General features: G+C 46.0%; 2 protein-coding genes across 2 annotated transcripts in view; both read left to right on the top strand.

Annotated features, from left to right (window-relative positions):
- The first annotated feature begins 1,257 nt into the window (after nt 1-1,257).
- On the top strand, nt 1,258-8,219 carry ING2 (inhibitor of growth family member 2). Its single transcript, XM_059049180.2, has 2 exons — nt 1,258-2,328; nt 7,398-8,219. The coding sequence occupies exons 1-2, from the start codon at nt 2,157-2,159 to the stop codon at nt 8,066-8,068; spliced, it is 843 nt and encodes a 280-aa protein (XP_058905163.1). The 5' UTR covers nt 1,258-2,156; the 3' UTR covers nt 8,069-8,219.
- TRAPPC11 (trafficking protein particle complex subunit 11) overlaps nt 1,734-14,142 on the top strand; it is a 121,883-nt gene continuing 109,474 nt past the window's right edge. The window contains exon 1 of the mRNA XM_067022583.1: nt 1,734-1,805. The gene's annotated coding sequence lies outside the window, so the exon portion shown is untranslated. The remainder of the gene's footprint in view (nt 1,806-14,142) is intronic.

Here is a 14,142-nt window from a genome sequence, read left to right on the forward strand (position 1 = left end):
CTAATCTGAGTCAGTAAATAATAAGGCATTTTGCATTATTTTGGGCCTTCAATAAAAACTAGCTGATTTAAATCTATGAGTAAACAAAAATAGTAGGGTTTAAGTAAAAGGTGATTAAAATTCAGTTCTTAACAGTGACTTTTTTGACAAGACCTGGCTGCTTAATCTGATTTAAAATCCCTAGGCGGTTCTCAGAAATACAAGACACTGGACTGCCTGGGTTGACTTAATATTCAAGTGGTCAAAACCTCCAAGTGTCACAGGATAATAATACAAGACAATCTCTGAGTCCTGAGCAATATTATCTTGTTCCCAAGACTCAAATTTCCAAGAGTGCTTTGTTTCGGTTTGAAATTTAAAATATCCTCTAGATCAAGGTCTAGATTTCTCTTTCCCTGTCAGTGGTTACGTACTATTAACAGCTGTTTCAAAAGTGCCCTACATAGGTCACCATACAGGTGCCCCACCGCTGCAAACCAATTGGATATAAGGAGAAATCCCAATTTATCGCCCCCTCACGTTTTCTTTTTAACTCAAATGTACTACTCACAATAGTGCTTGTTTACATAGGCATTCCGTTAAAATTCTCCGCGTATTCGTTCTCTTTACACCCATTTCTTTGAAAAATACACGCTGTTATATACACTGAGTCCATCTGGAATTAAAATCAACTCCTCTGCTTGGCATTTCATTTAACCCCTGATAGGAATTAAACCCTGTCGGCCGGTCACGTACATGAGGACGTGGGCCTGATTCCTGATTCGGTCTGTCCTCTCGTCTCCATCACCCCTGGACCCCGGCCCCCAGTGGTTTTCAGTCTTACGTAGATGTTAAGGTGGTGGTGCCCCTCACGCCGCCAGGAAGCCCTTGCCTATGTTTAATGTTTAAACGTTCTGATCCCCGGGGGGTAAACTTATTTTTTTTTTTTAAAGGTTGTCTGTCGGACAAACAGGTATGGGGCAGAGTGAACTTAAACTAAATGCGATTCCTCAGGAGCCCTAGGGTGGACAAAACCTGCACGTCCTGGTGCGGCGGGAGACCCCCGCGTCGGCGAAAGGGCGGGAGCTCGCAGAAGCCAGGAGGGAGATTCAAAAAGCGGACAGACTAATGGAGAAAGAAATGCAGGGGGCCGCGAGGGCACCGCCTACCTCGGCGATCAGCCCCGGTGCTCCGGGAGCCCGAAGGCCGCGGCACAGCCAGAGGGCGGTGCCGGCCCGGCGGGCACATAGCTGCCGCGCATGCCCGGAGCCGCGCTCGCCTCACGCCCGCCGCGTAGTCCCGGCAGGACTCCCTCCGGGTTGCTGCGTAAGGCGGCCGCCTGCTGCTCCTTTTAAGGCTCGCGAGGGGCCGCGCCACATCCATCTGATGAGGAAAAAGTCGGTAACACCGGGCCGAGGGAGCTGGGCCAAGCTTCCCCCTCCCTGTGGGAAGGACGGAAGGAAGGGGTCAGCCACCTGCCCTCTCAAGTCCCATTCAGACATTGAGCAAAGAGGCGGACCTGACAGTGCTTCCCCTTTAAGGGGGGGCGGGGCGTAGCCTACCGTTTGGCCGCCCTCCGCACCCTCCCCGCGGGCCAAGAGTTGACAGACCAATCGCCCGGGTGGCGGAGGGAAGGCGGGAGAATGCGAACCCTTCGGCTGGGCGGTAGGGGCGGGCCCCCGGCCTTATTAGGAGGGAGTCCTGCGCAGGCGCAGAGGCAGCCGCAGCCGGAGGGGCGGGGGCGGTCCAGTCAGAGACTCTCCGACAGGCACGGAGGGTGATTGGGAGGAAAGGGGCCAGCGAGAGGCTTGTCATGGGGATCCGAGGTACGAGACGGCATTGGTAGCATCTGGTGACTCCGAGGGGGACAGGAAGTGTCAACGCCCGGGACCCCGGCGCCAGCTCCGCTGGGGGGCATCCCCGCTGCTCTAGTCCTGGGGAGGGAGGGGTAAAAGGAGGGAGCCCCGATCTCGCCCCGCCCCTGGGCTTGTTACCGCGGGGGCGGGGAGTGAGGGCTTCTTTTGAGGGGAGTAGAGATCGGGGGACTCGGCTGTGCCCTCTCAAGCGGCTGCCGGTGTCCCCGCGGCGCCGGGCTGCCGAGCAGAGGAGCCGCGGCGGCCGTGGCTGTTGCATGTGTGGCTGCTGGATGCGGAGGCGGCGGCGGCGGCGGCGGCAGGATGTTAGGGCAGCAGCAACAGCAACTCTACTCGTCGGCCGCGCTCCTGACCGGGGAGCGGAGCCGGCTCCTCACCTGCTACGTGCAGGACTACCTCGAGTGCGTGGAGTCGCTGCCCCACGACATGCAGAGGAACGTGTCCGTGCTGCGAGAGCTGGACAACAAATATCAAGGTAGGGGCCGCGGGGCTGCCGCTAAGGTCCTCCCCCACTCGGGTCCGCTGGCCGCCGGGCACGGTCGCTCGGAGCCTGCCTGGAGAAGTGCCACTTTCCATTTCTCCTGTGACAGTCTCCCCGACTGCACAGAGGGGGTCTGGTGTGTGGGACGGGGGAACGGGACTGGAGACCGGGTTCGCGGCCCTCCCTTCCCCCGCTGCGGTCGGCGAGGACTTCTCGGGGGTCTCGAGGGTGAGGGTGGTGGCTGCTCGTCAGCCCCCGCTGCAGACCCAGCGGCTGCAGCTGGTGTGGAGAGGAATCAGCCATTTTAAGCAGCAAGCATTTGTTCTGGCCCTCGCCTGTCCGTTGCCGCAGACCCTCCTGCCCCGGCCGGGGAGCGTGCAGCCGAGCGGGGGCTGTGGGGAGTGAGCGGCCGGCCGCGGCCGGACTCCCGCTGGCCTCCGGGGCCTGGCTTTCCCCACCCCCCCCTTGGGCCCCCACCCCCTGAGAGCAGATGCACTGGAACGTGCAGGGGGGAGGGGGCGCGAGAGGGCTGCGAAGGCGGCCTCCGGGGAGGTCCCTCCCTCGGCTCTCCGGCTCCCGGCTTGGGAATAGAGGAGGCTTTCCCTCTCCCGCCCCAGGGAAAGTTCCGGGCCACAGCCTTTCCCATCTCTTTCAGCCAAATGGTTAAAAGGCTAGGGGTCCCCGCGGGGGAAGGGAGAGGGGTGTGTGTGGTGGGGTGGACCCCCCGCCTGCGCTGGGGGCGGGGCCTGCGGCCGTGACGTAGGACGTGGGCGGGGCGTGGACGCGCGCTCCCGCCCGTCTGGAAAATGGCTGGTTGCAGGAAGGCTTGGGCGACACTGGCTGTTCGGGAGGGGACCGTGCGGGACATTAGCTCGTCCTGATCGGAGTCAGTGTTGGGATTTGAGACATGTTTGTTTCATTTTTCGACTTTTTCCCAATCACTCAATCTCACGACAAAGACATAGCTACTGTGATCGTCGCTGACCCCTGCACCGCGTAGGTTCCGGGCCTTGCGTCACTTCCGGGCCCCTGGAGGATGTGGGTTAGTTGACTGGGCAACCGCCTGGCGTCTCTTAACCCCTGGGTCCCTACTTCGCCAAGTTTAAGTGCGGAGGCAAAAGCCACCCTTTGTGGTCAGATCCAAGGAGCTAGGGTTGATTCCCGGGAATCGGCTTTTCTTACAGAGTATTATTTACTATTTACCATTGGTGGCCCTTTCGCCTCTAACTACAAGGGGAAGAGTTTAAATGGGGAGCCGTTTGGTTTAATAGCCCTGAATCAAGGAACAGACCTTGGACATAATGTGGAATCAGCCATACGGACTTTAAAAAGATAACTTCTTGGACCCATTCTCTGTTTTTCGAAACGTCGCTAGTTTTATGATTTAGTGTCTAAGGAACGCGTTTCTGGGGAGATATTTTCAGGCCTGTAGCCTGATAGAACACTTAAGTGTCTCTGTTTTTTCACCTATAAGTTGTTTCTGCCTTTTGAACCCATATGACTGACAGGACTGATCTCTGTTGAGGGGGAAGCGAATTAATACGATTACTTACTGTGTGTCAGTTGCTGCACCACGTCCAGAACATTATCTCATTTAACCTTCACAACTCAATGCAGTAAAAATTCATTTTGCAGACAAATTAAAATTTACAAGGCGTTTAAGTAACTTGTCCAATTAAGTGGGGAATGTTTGACTCAGCCTGGCTGCTGCAGGTGCACATGCTAGTTTTTAAATTATTTAAATCGTTTTTTTTGTTGTTTTTTTTGTTTTTAATAAAAGCTCTCCAAAGGTTATTTTCTATAGACATGGAGCACATACCTGAATTGTAACCTAAAAGTGTTATATATTGTACATGTGTGCTTAAGAATTGTATGTTGAACATTTTTCGTTTTTCAAATAATCATAACTCTGAAGTTTGTAAAGCTTGCAGGCTTTTACGTTTCTTTAAAGACATGTTTGCCTTCACGAAAGTTAAGCTATTTTTTTTTCATTTGAATTGGGGAGGGGCAAGTTGTTCCAGGAAAATCTGCCATCTTGACCATCTGGAGTTGACAGAAGTAGCTTTGGTAACATGAGAAACAGTATTAGGCCTTGAAAGATGGAGAGATTTAAAAAAATTTTAGCCCCATTAAAATTGTAGTTCTTTTGAAGAGTAATACAAAAACTGTGATCTAGTTTTTACTCTGCACATGCTTACTAAGCTCAACTTTCAGTTTTCTATTAGCTTTATATATTTTCTGTTCTTGGTTTTTCATGTTTTTAGCTTCTTTGCTAGTTCTTAAGTATTTCCTGTTTTTAGATTTAATACTTACGGCAAAATTCGATGATATAAATTATATAAGTAGTCAAAGAAATTTCTCTCCTACCTGTTTGAGACACTTTCAGAAGTTACTGAAGAACCTCAAAAGCAGCCTTAAAAACATAGAGAAATGAAGAAAACAATTTCACAATTGAATGAAGTATTTATTATGGGGTATGGTTATTAGAGAACCTCAATTTTTTAAAAAAATTATTTATTTATTTACTTATTTTTGGCTGTGTTGGGTCTTTGTTTCTGTGCGAGGGCTTTCTCTAGTTGCGGCGAGCAAGGTGCGCGGGCCTCTCACTGTCACGGCCTCTCCCGTTGTGGGGCACAGGCTCCAGACACAAAGGCCCAGTAGTTGTGGCTCACGGCCTTAGTTGCTCCGCGGCATGTGGGAATCCTCCCAGACCAGGGCTCGAACCCTTGTCCCCTGCATTGGCAGGCAGATTCTTAACCACTGCGCCACCAGGGAAGCCCAGAACCTCAATTTTTGTTCCAGTATTCTTGTTCCAGTATTTCTCGTTCATAGTTCAAAGGTAAATAACCTTTGAACTAAAATTTCGTACTTGGGGCTTCCCTGGTGGCGCAGTGGTTGAGAGTCCGCCTGCCGATGCAGGGGACACGGGTTCATGCCCTGGTCTGGGAAGATCCCACATGCCGCGGAGCGGCTGGGCCTGTGAGCCATGGCTGCTGAGCCTGCGCGTCTGGAGCCTGTGCTCCGCAGCGGGAGAGGCCACAGCAGTGAGAGGCCCGCGTACCGCAAATAAATAAGTAAATAAATGAAAATAAAATTTTGTACTTAAATTTAAGTGCCTTCCATGCAGCTGAGTAGAAAGTGCTTAAAGGGCAGAGCCAGACTGACAGATAATGGCAAAGTCTGGGGTTGATGCCTGTTGAGCTTAATTTTCTTCACATATAAAAGTGGTGGCTTTCTCATGGGATTGCTGTGGGGATTACTGAGAAAGTCACATGGAAGAGGCTCAGGAAGTGTTATTTCACCGGGTAATTAAGGTGTCTTAAAAATGTGAATTTTGACTTCATGTATAATATCAATGTGCTGCTATGAAATAATATATTTAGCTTCTAATTCCTGATTATTCGATACAGAATGTTTGGAATAAGTTTTGCTTTTATTTTTTAAACCTCACATTTTTTGTGTTTGAGGGGAAAATATATAATTTCCTTATTTTTCCTGGAGGAAAATTGGGTTCTTAAATCCACTTACGTACCTAGCTGGGCAAATGGGCTAGATGTGAACGTTGTTTAAAAATATGCTCTGCAGGTGTAGTACCCTCAAATGTGTGGGAGCACGTTGTCATGAATCCCGGGTTAAATAGTTGTCCGCCAAGTGTGAGTACCTACACTGTCCAGGGCGGCGCGAATTCACAAGTTGTGTTGAATACTTGCTCTATGTTACCTTACTCACAGACACCCCCAGTGTATGTATTTGGTCGTCTAACATTTCTGTTATCGTTAGAGCAGTGATATTAGAAGATAGAACAGTGATATGGCATCGGGTGTGATAAATTCCAGTTAAGTTTTGTTTCTTCACCTTTACTAAGAACTCTTTCGGATAGCATTGTATCTCATAAGGATGAGAAACAGAACAGATATGAATAAGACATCTATGTAAATTTTGGTGATATCTGGAACTATATTTTCAGATATTTGTATGCCTTCTAATGACTCGGCCATTTTTAATTGATGTGAGTGGGTCCTTACGCTATACAATATCTAAATCAGCAGTTCAGGGGCTTCCCTGGTGGCGCAATGGTTGAGAGTCCGCCTGTCGATGCAGAGGACACGGGTTCATGCCCTGGTCTGGGAAGATCCCACGTGCCGCGGAGCGGCTGGGCCCGTGGGCCGTGGCCGCTGAGCCTGCGCGTTCGGAGCCTGTGCTCCACAAAGGGGAGAGGCCACGACAGTGAGAGGTCCGCGTACCGCAAGAAAAAAAATACATAAAAATAAATAAATAAATAAATCACCAGTTCAAAAAGCTGAGAACCAACGGCTGAGTTATCTACAAAAGCACAGTGATCCAATGCTGACTCTACTATAATTTTGTTAATAGCTTAGTCAGTTGATGCCAGAACCTGAACCTAAACCTGCTCCGGAAATAGTTTGATTTTCAGACTCTCCCATGTGATGAAATAAAAGAGCCATTCAGGCTAATATGATGGGAAGCTAAGAGTTACTTGTGTCTGCTTTGTTAAGAATGTCCGGGGGATGATATGAAAAAGTCAAGGTATAGCGTCTCTCTCGAGTTCTGCAGCAAGTCATCGATTGAACCGTAAATCCTCTAAACACAGTTGGACAGTAATCTAGCCTAGTCCTGGAACCTTTTTAAGTTTTACGGCTGGAGTCCAGCATGGAAATTTTATGTACAGGGTAGTTTTGGGGTTTACCTGAAGTATAGGTGACATGGCACTGGGGGAACTCTACAGTGGCACTGAGTGTTCCTGCCCAAGTAAAGACTTTTGATTAATAATTAGCCACACATCTCTTATCCTTTCTAACATAGATTAATGAGGATTAAGAGAATTTTATGTTCATTCTTTGTATTAGTTTATCTCTAAATGTACTTTCATGTTGGATACTATGTGGTCTTTGTAAGGGAAATGAAATGTTTTTCATGTATTCATACTATGGAGGAGTGTGGTTTTATGGTTTGCGTTCATTCTAACTGTACCAATTCTGTGAAAAATAACTAACTTGAAAAATGTTATATGTGCTACTATATATTTTCTTTTCCTTTTTTAGAAACATTAAAGGAAATTGATGATGTCTATGAAAAATATAAGAAAGAAGATGATTCAAACCAGAAAAAACGCCTCCAGCAGCATCTGCAGAGAGCATTAATCAATAGTCAAGAATTGGGAGATGAAAAAATTCAGATTGTCACACAGATGCTCGAATTGGTGGAAAATCGGGCAAGGCAAATGGAGCTACATTCACAGTGTTTTCAAGATCCTGCTGAAAGTGAGCGAGCCTCAGATAAAGCAAAGATGGATTCCAGCCAACCAGAACGATCTTCGAGAAGACCCCGCCGACAGCGAACCAGTGAAAGCCGTGATCTGTGTCACATGACGAATGGGATTGAAGACTGTGATGATCAGCCACCTAAAGAGAAGAAATCCAAGTCAGCCAAGAAAAAGAAACGTTCCAAGGCCAAGCAGGAAAGGGAAGCTTCACCTGTTGAGTTTGCAATAGATCCCAATGAACCTACATATTGTTTATGTAACCAAGTGTCTTATGGGGAAATGATCGGATGTGACAATGAACAGTGTCCAATTGAATGGTTTCACTTTTCATGTGTTTCACTTACCTATAAACCAAAGGGGAAATGGTATTGCCCAAAGTGCAGGGGAGATAATGAGAAAACGATGGACAAAAGTACTGAAAAGACAAAGAAGGAGAGAAGATCGAGGTAGTAAAGGCCATCTGCATTTTAAAGGGTTATTTGTCTTTTATATAATTCTTTCAGAATTTACTTTCAGAAGATGTTTTAGGGTAAATGCATAAGACTATGCAATAATTTTTAATCATTAGTATTAATGGTGTATTAAAAGTTGTTGTACTTTGTCTGTGACCTTAATTTTCTGCACTGAATTACCAAATATTTTAAGCCAGGTAGGCTTCAGCTCACCTGGCGAAAGGCGCAGGGAGTAGGGAAGGGTGGTGTGAACACGATAATAACTTCACAAACCATGCTATTTCCTTTTCACTGAAAATGCAATGCTAATTTTGGGGTAAACACCAAAGTTTTGCTAGCATTTTAGTCTATGTGCTTAAAAAAAATTTAGATATAGTTGGAGTTCTCTGTAAGCATTCAGATTATCTTGGATGATTTAAAATATGAACACTATACCATTCAGAGCTTCTCTCTTCCTGGCCCCATTTATACATACACTTGGTCATCTCCGGTCTTCCAAGAATTTAAGGAACTAGAGATAAGAATAATTTGGGATTCCATGTGGAATAATGTGCTCTTATTAGAGTATTTGCTGCTCTATTTTCCATAGTAGCATTTTGATACACTGTCAGTAGCCCATTTATAAATACCTTGCTGCTGCTTCATAGCTGCATTCAGTCTAGTGCTTAATAAGGGAGTTGTTTTGTTTTAATTGGGACAGGTAAGAACAGTTAGGATACCAAAAATGCTGCCATTGGCTTATATTGGCAAAATTTGGGTTATGCAGTATCATGGTTCAAGGTTGAGCAATTTTAAAAAGACATTTAATAATATTTTTCATGTTGACCCATGGCTGGGATGCCTCGCCACAGGCCTATCAGCGGGAAAAGGGCATATACTAGTCTTTAAATATTGCCTTTATGTCAGACAGTAGTTTAAATAGTTTTGCTAGTGGCTATAGGTCATTTCTGTCCCGGTCAGAAATTATATATTATTTTAAGTAATAGTGTATTTACTTTCTTAACTTTCTGGTATTGGTGCTGTTTGGTGTCTTCACGTTTAATGAACTAATTTCATTATAACAATGCAATTAATAATGTATTTGTAAATTGAATTTTCCAAGATTCTAAAACTGAATTTTCCAAGATTCTAATATTTTAAGGGTAAGCATCTTGATGGATATATGTCCGTATATTTGGAGAATTTTTTGATTTTTCAGGGGTGGGGGGCAGTGGATTGACTAGTCCTTAAAATCTGTGTGTAACATACTTTCTATTCCTCATTTCTTCCTAATCTAATGATCTTGATTCTTTTTGATTAACATGTGAAAAATCCTGTTTGCCTGTTTGGAAAAAGAAAAAAAAATGTGTTTTTCTCTTCTAGCTCTCCTGTGTAACCTTTAGGCATATCATTTCACCTCATCTGGGTGTCAGGCTACTCATCTGTAGTATGCAGTTGGCTTAAATATCTCCAAGGTTCTTTTGAAATCTACAGTATTTGCACTGGAGTGAGGATTTTAATAATCAAAGGACTTGTTTTTCTCTTTCGTTAATTTTATCCTTCATTCTGTGGTGTGAAGACAGTTTAAAGGTGAGCTTAGAGATGGGTAAATGCACAGTATTTTATTAGCTTCTGTCCTAAGGATATTTTGATTGATGACTGCAGTTGATTATATTGAGCAAGAAATACTGAGTTGTGAAGAACTCCTTTTCTCTCTTGAGAATATAGCATTTTGTCTTAGTGATTATATCCTGTTACCAGGATAGAGCTGTTCACCTGACACCATTAAAAATATCAGTATGTGCAAAGCCCCCCAAAACTTCCAGATGTGACTCACATACAGGTCAACACTTTCGTACATCAATTTGCATCAGCATATGGGGAAAAAATGAACCTACAAATAGAAGTCCCCAAATTTGGATTAGGCTTGACAGGAAAGCAAGCATGGAAAGTCCTGGAAGATGTGTTCTCTTTGAGAATGACTGCTATTTCTTTTCTTTTATAAATTTATTTATTTATTTATTTGGGGGTGTGTTGGGTCTTCGCTTCTGTGCGAGGACTTTCTCTAGTTGCGGCGAGCGGGGGCCACTCTTCATCGCGGTGCGCGGGCCTCTCACTATCGCGGCCTCTCATTGCGGAGCACAGGCTCCAGACGGGGGGGCGTGGGCTCAGTAGTTGTGGCTCACGGGCCTAGTTGCTCCGCGGCATGTGGGATCTTCCCAGACCAGGGCTCGAACCCGTGTCCCCTGCATTGGCAGGCAGATTCTCAACCACTGCGCCACCAGGGAAGCCCTCTTTTTTAAAGTATAATAGATTTCATATACTATTTCATACCGTGCTTACCAACTCATACTGTATACCAGTGGTTCCCAAACTTGTCTCACGTTGGAATTACCTCAGGAGCTTCAAAAAATACTGATGCTTGTGTCCCACCCAGCAGTTGTGACCTAATTCATTTGGAATGTAGTTTTAATATTAGAATTTTTAAAAGATTCCTAGGTGATTGTAATGTACAGAAAAGTTACAGAACCACTGCCATATTATGAAAATTTGAACTTATTGAAAACCACTAGTGGATTCTCTACATCTAGGTTTGTGTGACTGAAGCCCATATAAGTGTGGATACGTACATGAGAGTTTGTCCCCTGTCCCCAAAAGTTCTACCAACAATACTTGAAGACTCAGTACTTGAGTGCTTCTTGTGTGCTAGGCACCGTTCTAAGTAGCGATGGTTTAAAAAGAAGAAACAGTCCCTGCGCATGGACCAGACATTCTAGGGGCAGAGTTATGTGTGTATATATATATATATATATATATATCTCCAGGTAATGGTGTTAAATCCCAAAAGGAAAGGATAGCGGAGTAAGGAGAGGGGAAATGAGTAGAAATGGAGGTGAGTCTTCTACTTAATGTGGTTAAAGAAGGTCTCTCTAAGGAAGTGATCCTTGAGCTGAAACCAGAAAGAAATAGTGAAGTGAGGCAGGCAAAGATTTAGAGGAGGGAGGAACAGAACAGCCTTGTCAATTTGACTAGAGCATTTGATGTAATGTGGGAGGGGCTTCTTGGAAGCCATGATGGAAAATTTGTGCAAACTTATCATAGGGAGCCTTGGTGAAGATACGGAGGTATAGGAGACTGTCAGAAGTCTTTGTACCAAAAATATTGCTGGCTCAGACTAGGGTGGGAGCAGTGGAGGTGGTGGTAGGTGGTAGGACTGCCTGTGTTTAAAGGTACAGCCATCAGCAGGACTTTGGTCCGGAGATTGGAAAGCAAAGGGGTGACAAGGATGACTTGGGTTTTGGGCTTGAGGGATCAAGATTTCTGGTTTGCACTTAGGTTCGAGGTGCCTGATAGATTTCTAGTGGGACTCCAGCGTGGAGTTGGGGGGCTGAAGTTAGGGGAAGGGGCAGGAGGTAAATATTTGGAAGGTAGCCTGTGAAGGGAGTTTAAAGTCATGTGACTGAAATCACTCATGTAACTAGATCAGTGCTTCCCAAATTTTAATAAGCATGTGAGTCACCTAATTTTCCAAAAATGCAGATGCTGATTCAGTAGGTCTGGCATGGGGTCCGAGACGCTACATTCCTAACCAGCGCCTCAGTGATGCCAGCGCTGCTGGTTCAGGGGCCACATTTTGAGTAGCAACCACCTAGTTCCAGGAGAGGGAGGCGTGGGCCTTGTGGTACCCCAGCATTTGAAAGGGGCCAGCTGAAGGAGATTCCCAGATCTCTCAGTGAGATAAACCGAAAAAATGTGACACACCAGAAACAAAAGTGAAGAAAGTGTTTCAAGAAGGGAGTGATCACAAGTGCTGGTCAAGTAAGACGAGGACTGTGAATTAATGGTTAGGCAGGGAAGATTGTCATTAAGTCTAACAGGCTGCAGGGTGGATTGGAAGCAGGGAGGGACGGAAGCAGAGCCAGCAGCTGGGCGGCTCTGGTTCTCACGTAAAGGGAAATAGAAGTGGGGTGCAGTTGAGGGGCAGGGGGGCTCAGGGAGGATTCGAACTTGGAAGGAGAAAAACATATTATGTGCCGATTGGACTATTCCATTAGCAGGGGCCAGATGCCAGCTGTGGGGAGAAGCGGATTATTGCGGCAGGGGACTCTTGAGTGGGCAGGCAAGAAGGAGCGAGAGCTTGGACCCGGTTAGCCTCCGACGAGCCCAAGGACAGCGCCAGTTCACGTGTCAGAAGGGAGGGCAGTGTTTTTGCTCATTTATTCAAGTATTTATTGCGTACCTGTTGTACCTCTTATTTACAAGGCACTATTTTAGGTACTGAGGATAAAGCAGTGACCAAAACAAGACAAAAGTCTGTAACTTGGTGGTGCTTAGGTTCTGGAGTGAATGGATGTGAATGCAGATAGCTTGCTAGGTTTTGTACTGGGCAAATGGGATCGTTCTCTTCCAAAGCTTGCGCGTTGCCAGTGACGGGCTGAGACGGAAAAAGGGTTGGAAGTCTGCAGCTGTTGGTGGGAGGTGTGTGTAAACTCTCACTGGGGAGATGGGGCAAGTGAATGGGCCCGGAGTGCCAGTCAGAGCTCAGGGGCAGCTGGAGTCTTTGGTCGTGACTTCAAACGGACTCATTCTGTTGCCTGGATGCAGGTGTGAAAAAAGTGTACAAAATAACTGGAAATTTCAAAATCTCTGCACAGTAAGCCAGAAAAATGGCAGCTGCCCCATCCCTTTTATATACCCGGCAGGTGGCTACCTCTGAGGGAATCTGTTCTCATCTCCCCCACCTGAAATAAAAGGAGCCCCTGTTCCAGGAGCAGTTGGTATTCATAAGCTCGACAGCTCCTCAGCTCTTGAATCAAGTTCCTGGTTTGAGGTCATTCAAAATCGATTTTAAGTAAAGTACAAGTTATCTTGAAATTACGATGTTGCCTAAACTCTGTATCAATTAGAGAAACCAAATCTCCTTTATCACATCCTAAATGGGAAGGCAGGGCTCTGGGCCAAGATTGCAGCTGTGGGCTCCTCTGGTATCATAGTCAGGTCACCTGTCCTTGGCCTGCAGTTTGTTCAGCTGTAAAACGAGTGATTTCAGATACGGTTATCCTGAAAATGTGCTTATTATTCATGCCCCTTAACAGTACTCATAGGAAACAGTTCTGGTCACAAAGTTCACCAACTGGTTAGTTCACTAACGAGTTTATAAAATAACAGCTTTTTTTTTTTTTTTTCTGGCTGCGCCACATGCAGAATCTTAGTTCCCCAACCAGAGATGGAACCCATGCCCTCTGCATTGGAAGCACAGAGTCCTAACCACTGGACCGCCAGGAAAGTCCCTAAAATAACAGCTTTTAATTCGTGTATGTGGTCACTAGACTTTTAAGCAGCATTTTCTAAACTCCAGATGCTAGAATGAGCCTGATGGGTTTTTGCCATTTCTGTAAACCATTCTAATTTTATATTTAAAAGTCATATTTACTCAATACTTTTCTTTAAAAAGCGACTCACTTTGTGATGTCAATTTATTTTTAAAAAGGGAGCATATCACTTGGGTAAATGGAAAATTAGTATCACTCTCTGTGAGTAAAAGACTGTACGGCTTCCCTGGTGGGGCGGTGGTTAAGAATCCACCTGCCGACACAGGGGTGGACACGGGTTCGCGCCCTGGTCCGGGAAGATCCCACATGCCATGGAGGAACTAAGCCCGTGTGCCACAACTACTGAGCCTGCGCTCTAGAGCCCGCGAGACACAACTACTGAGCCCGTGTGCCACAACTACTGAAGCCTGTGTGCCTAGAGCTCGTGATCCGCGGCAAGAGAAGCCACCGCAATGAGAAGCCCGCGCACCGCAACGCAGAGTGGCCCCCGCTTGCCGCAACTAGAGAAAGCCCGCGCACAGCAACGAAGACCCAACGCAGCCAAAAATAAATAAATAAAATAATTATTTTTATTTTTTTAAATTTATTTTTTTAAAAAGACTAAAATATAATGAAAACAAGGCAGTGTTATTGAATTCCACCTCTATAGTATTGCCTGTGAAAGCAGAGGCCAAAATCACCTCTCTTTTTGAAAAGGTGTGGTTAGTAAATAATATTAGGTAAGGGTAAAAAACATAATAAGCACCAAATTGAGTCTTTC

The sequence above is a fragment of the Kogia breviceps genome, chromosome 20 (assembly GCF_026419965.1).
Source record: "Kogia breviceps isolate mKogBre1 chromosome 20, mKogBre1 haplotype 1, whole genome shotgun sequence".
In the NCBI taxonomy this organism is placed as follows: domain Eukaryota; kingdom Metazoa; phylum Chordata; class Mammalia; order Artiodactyla; family Physeteridae; genus Kogia; species Kogia breviceps.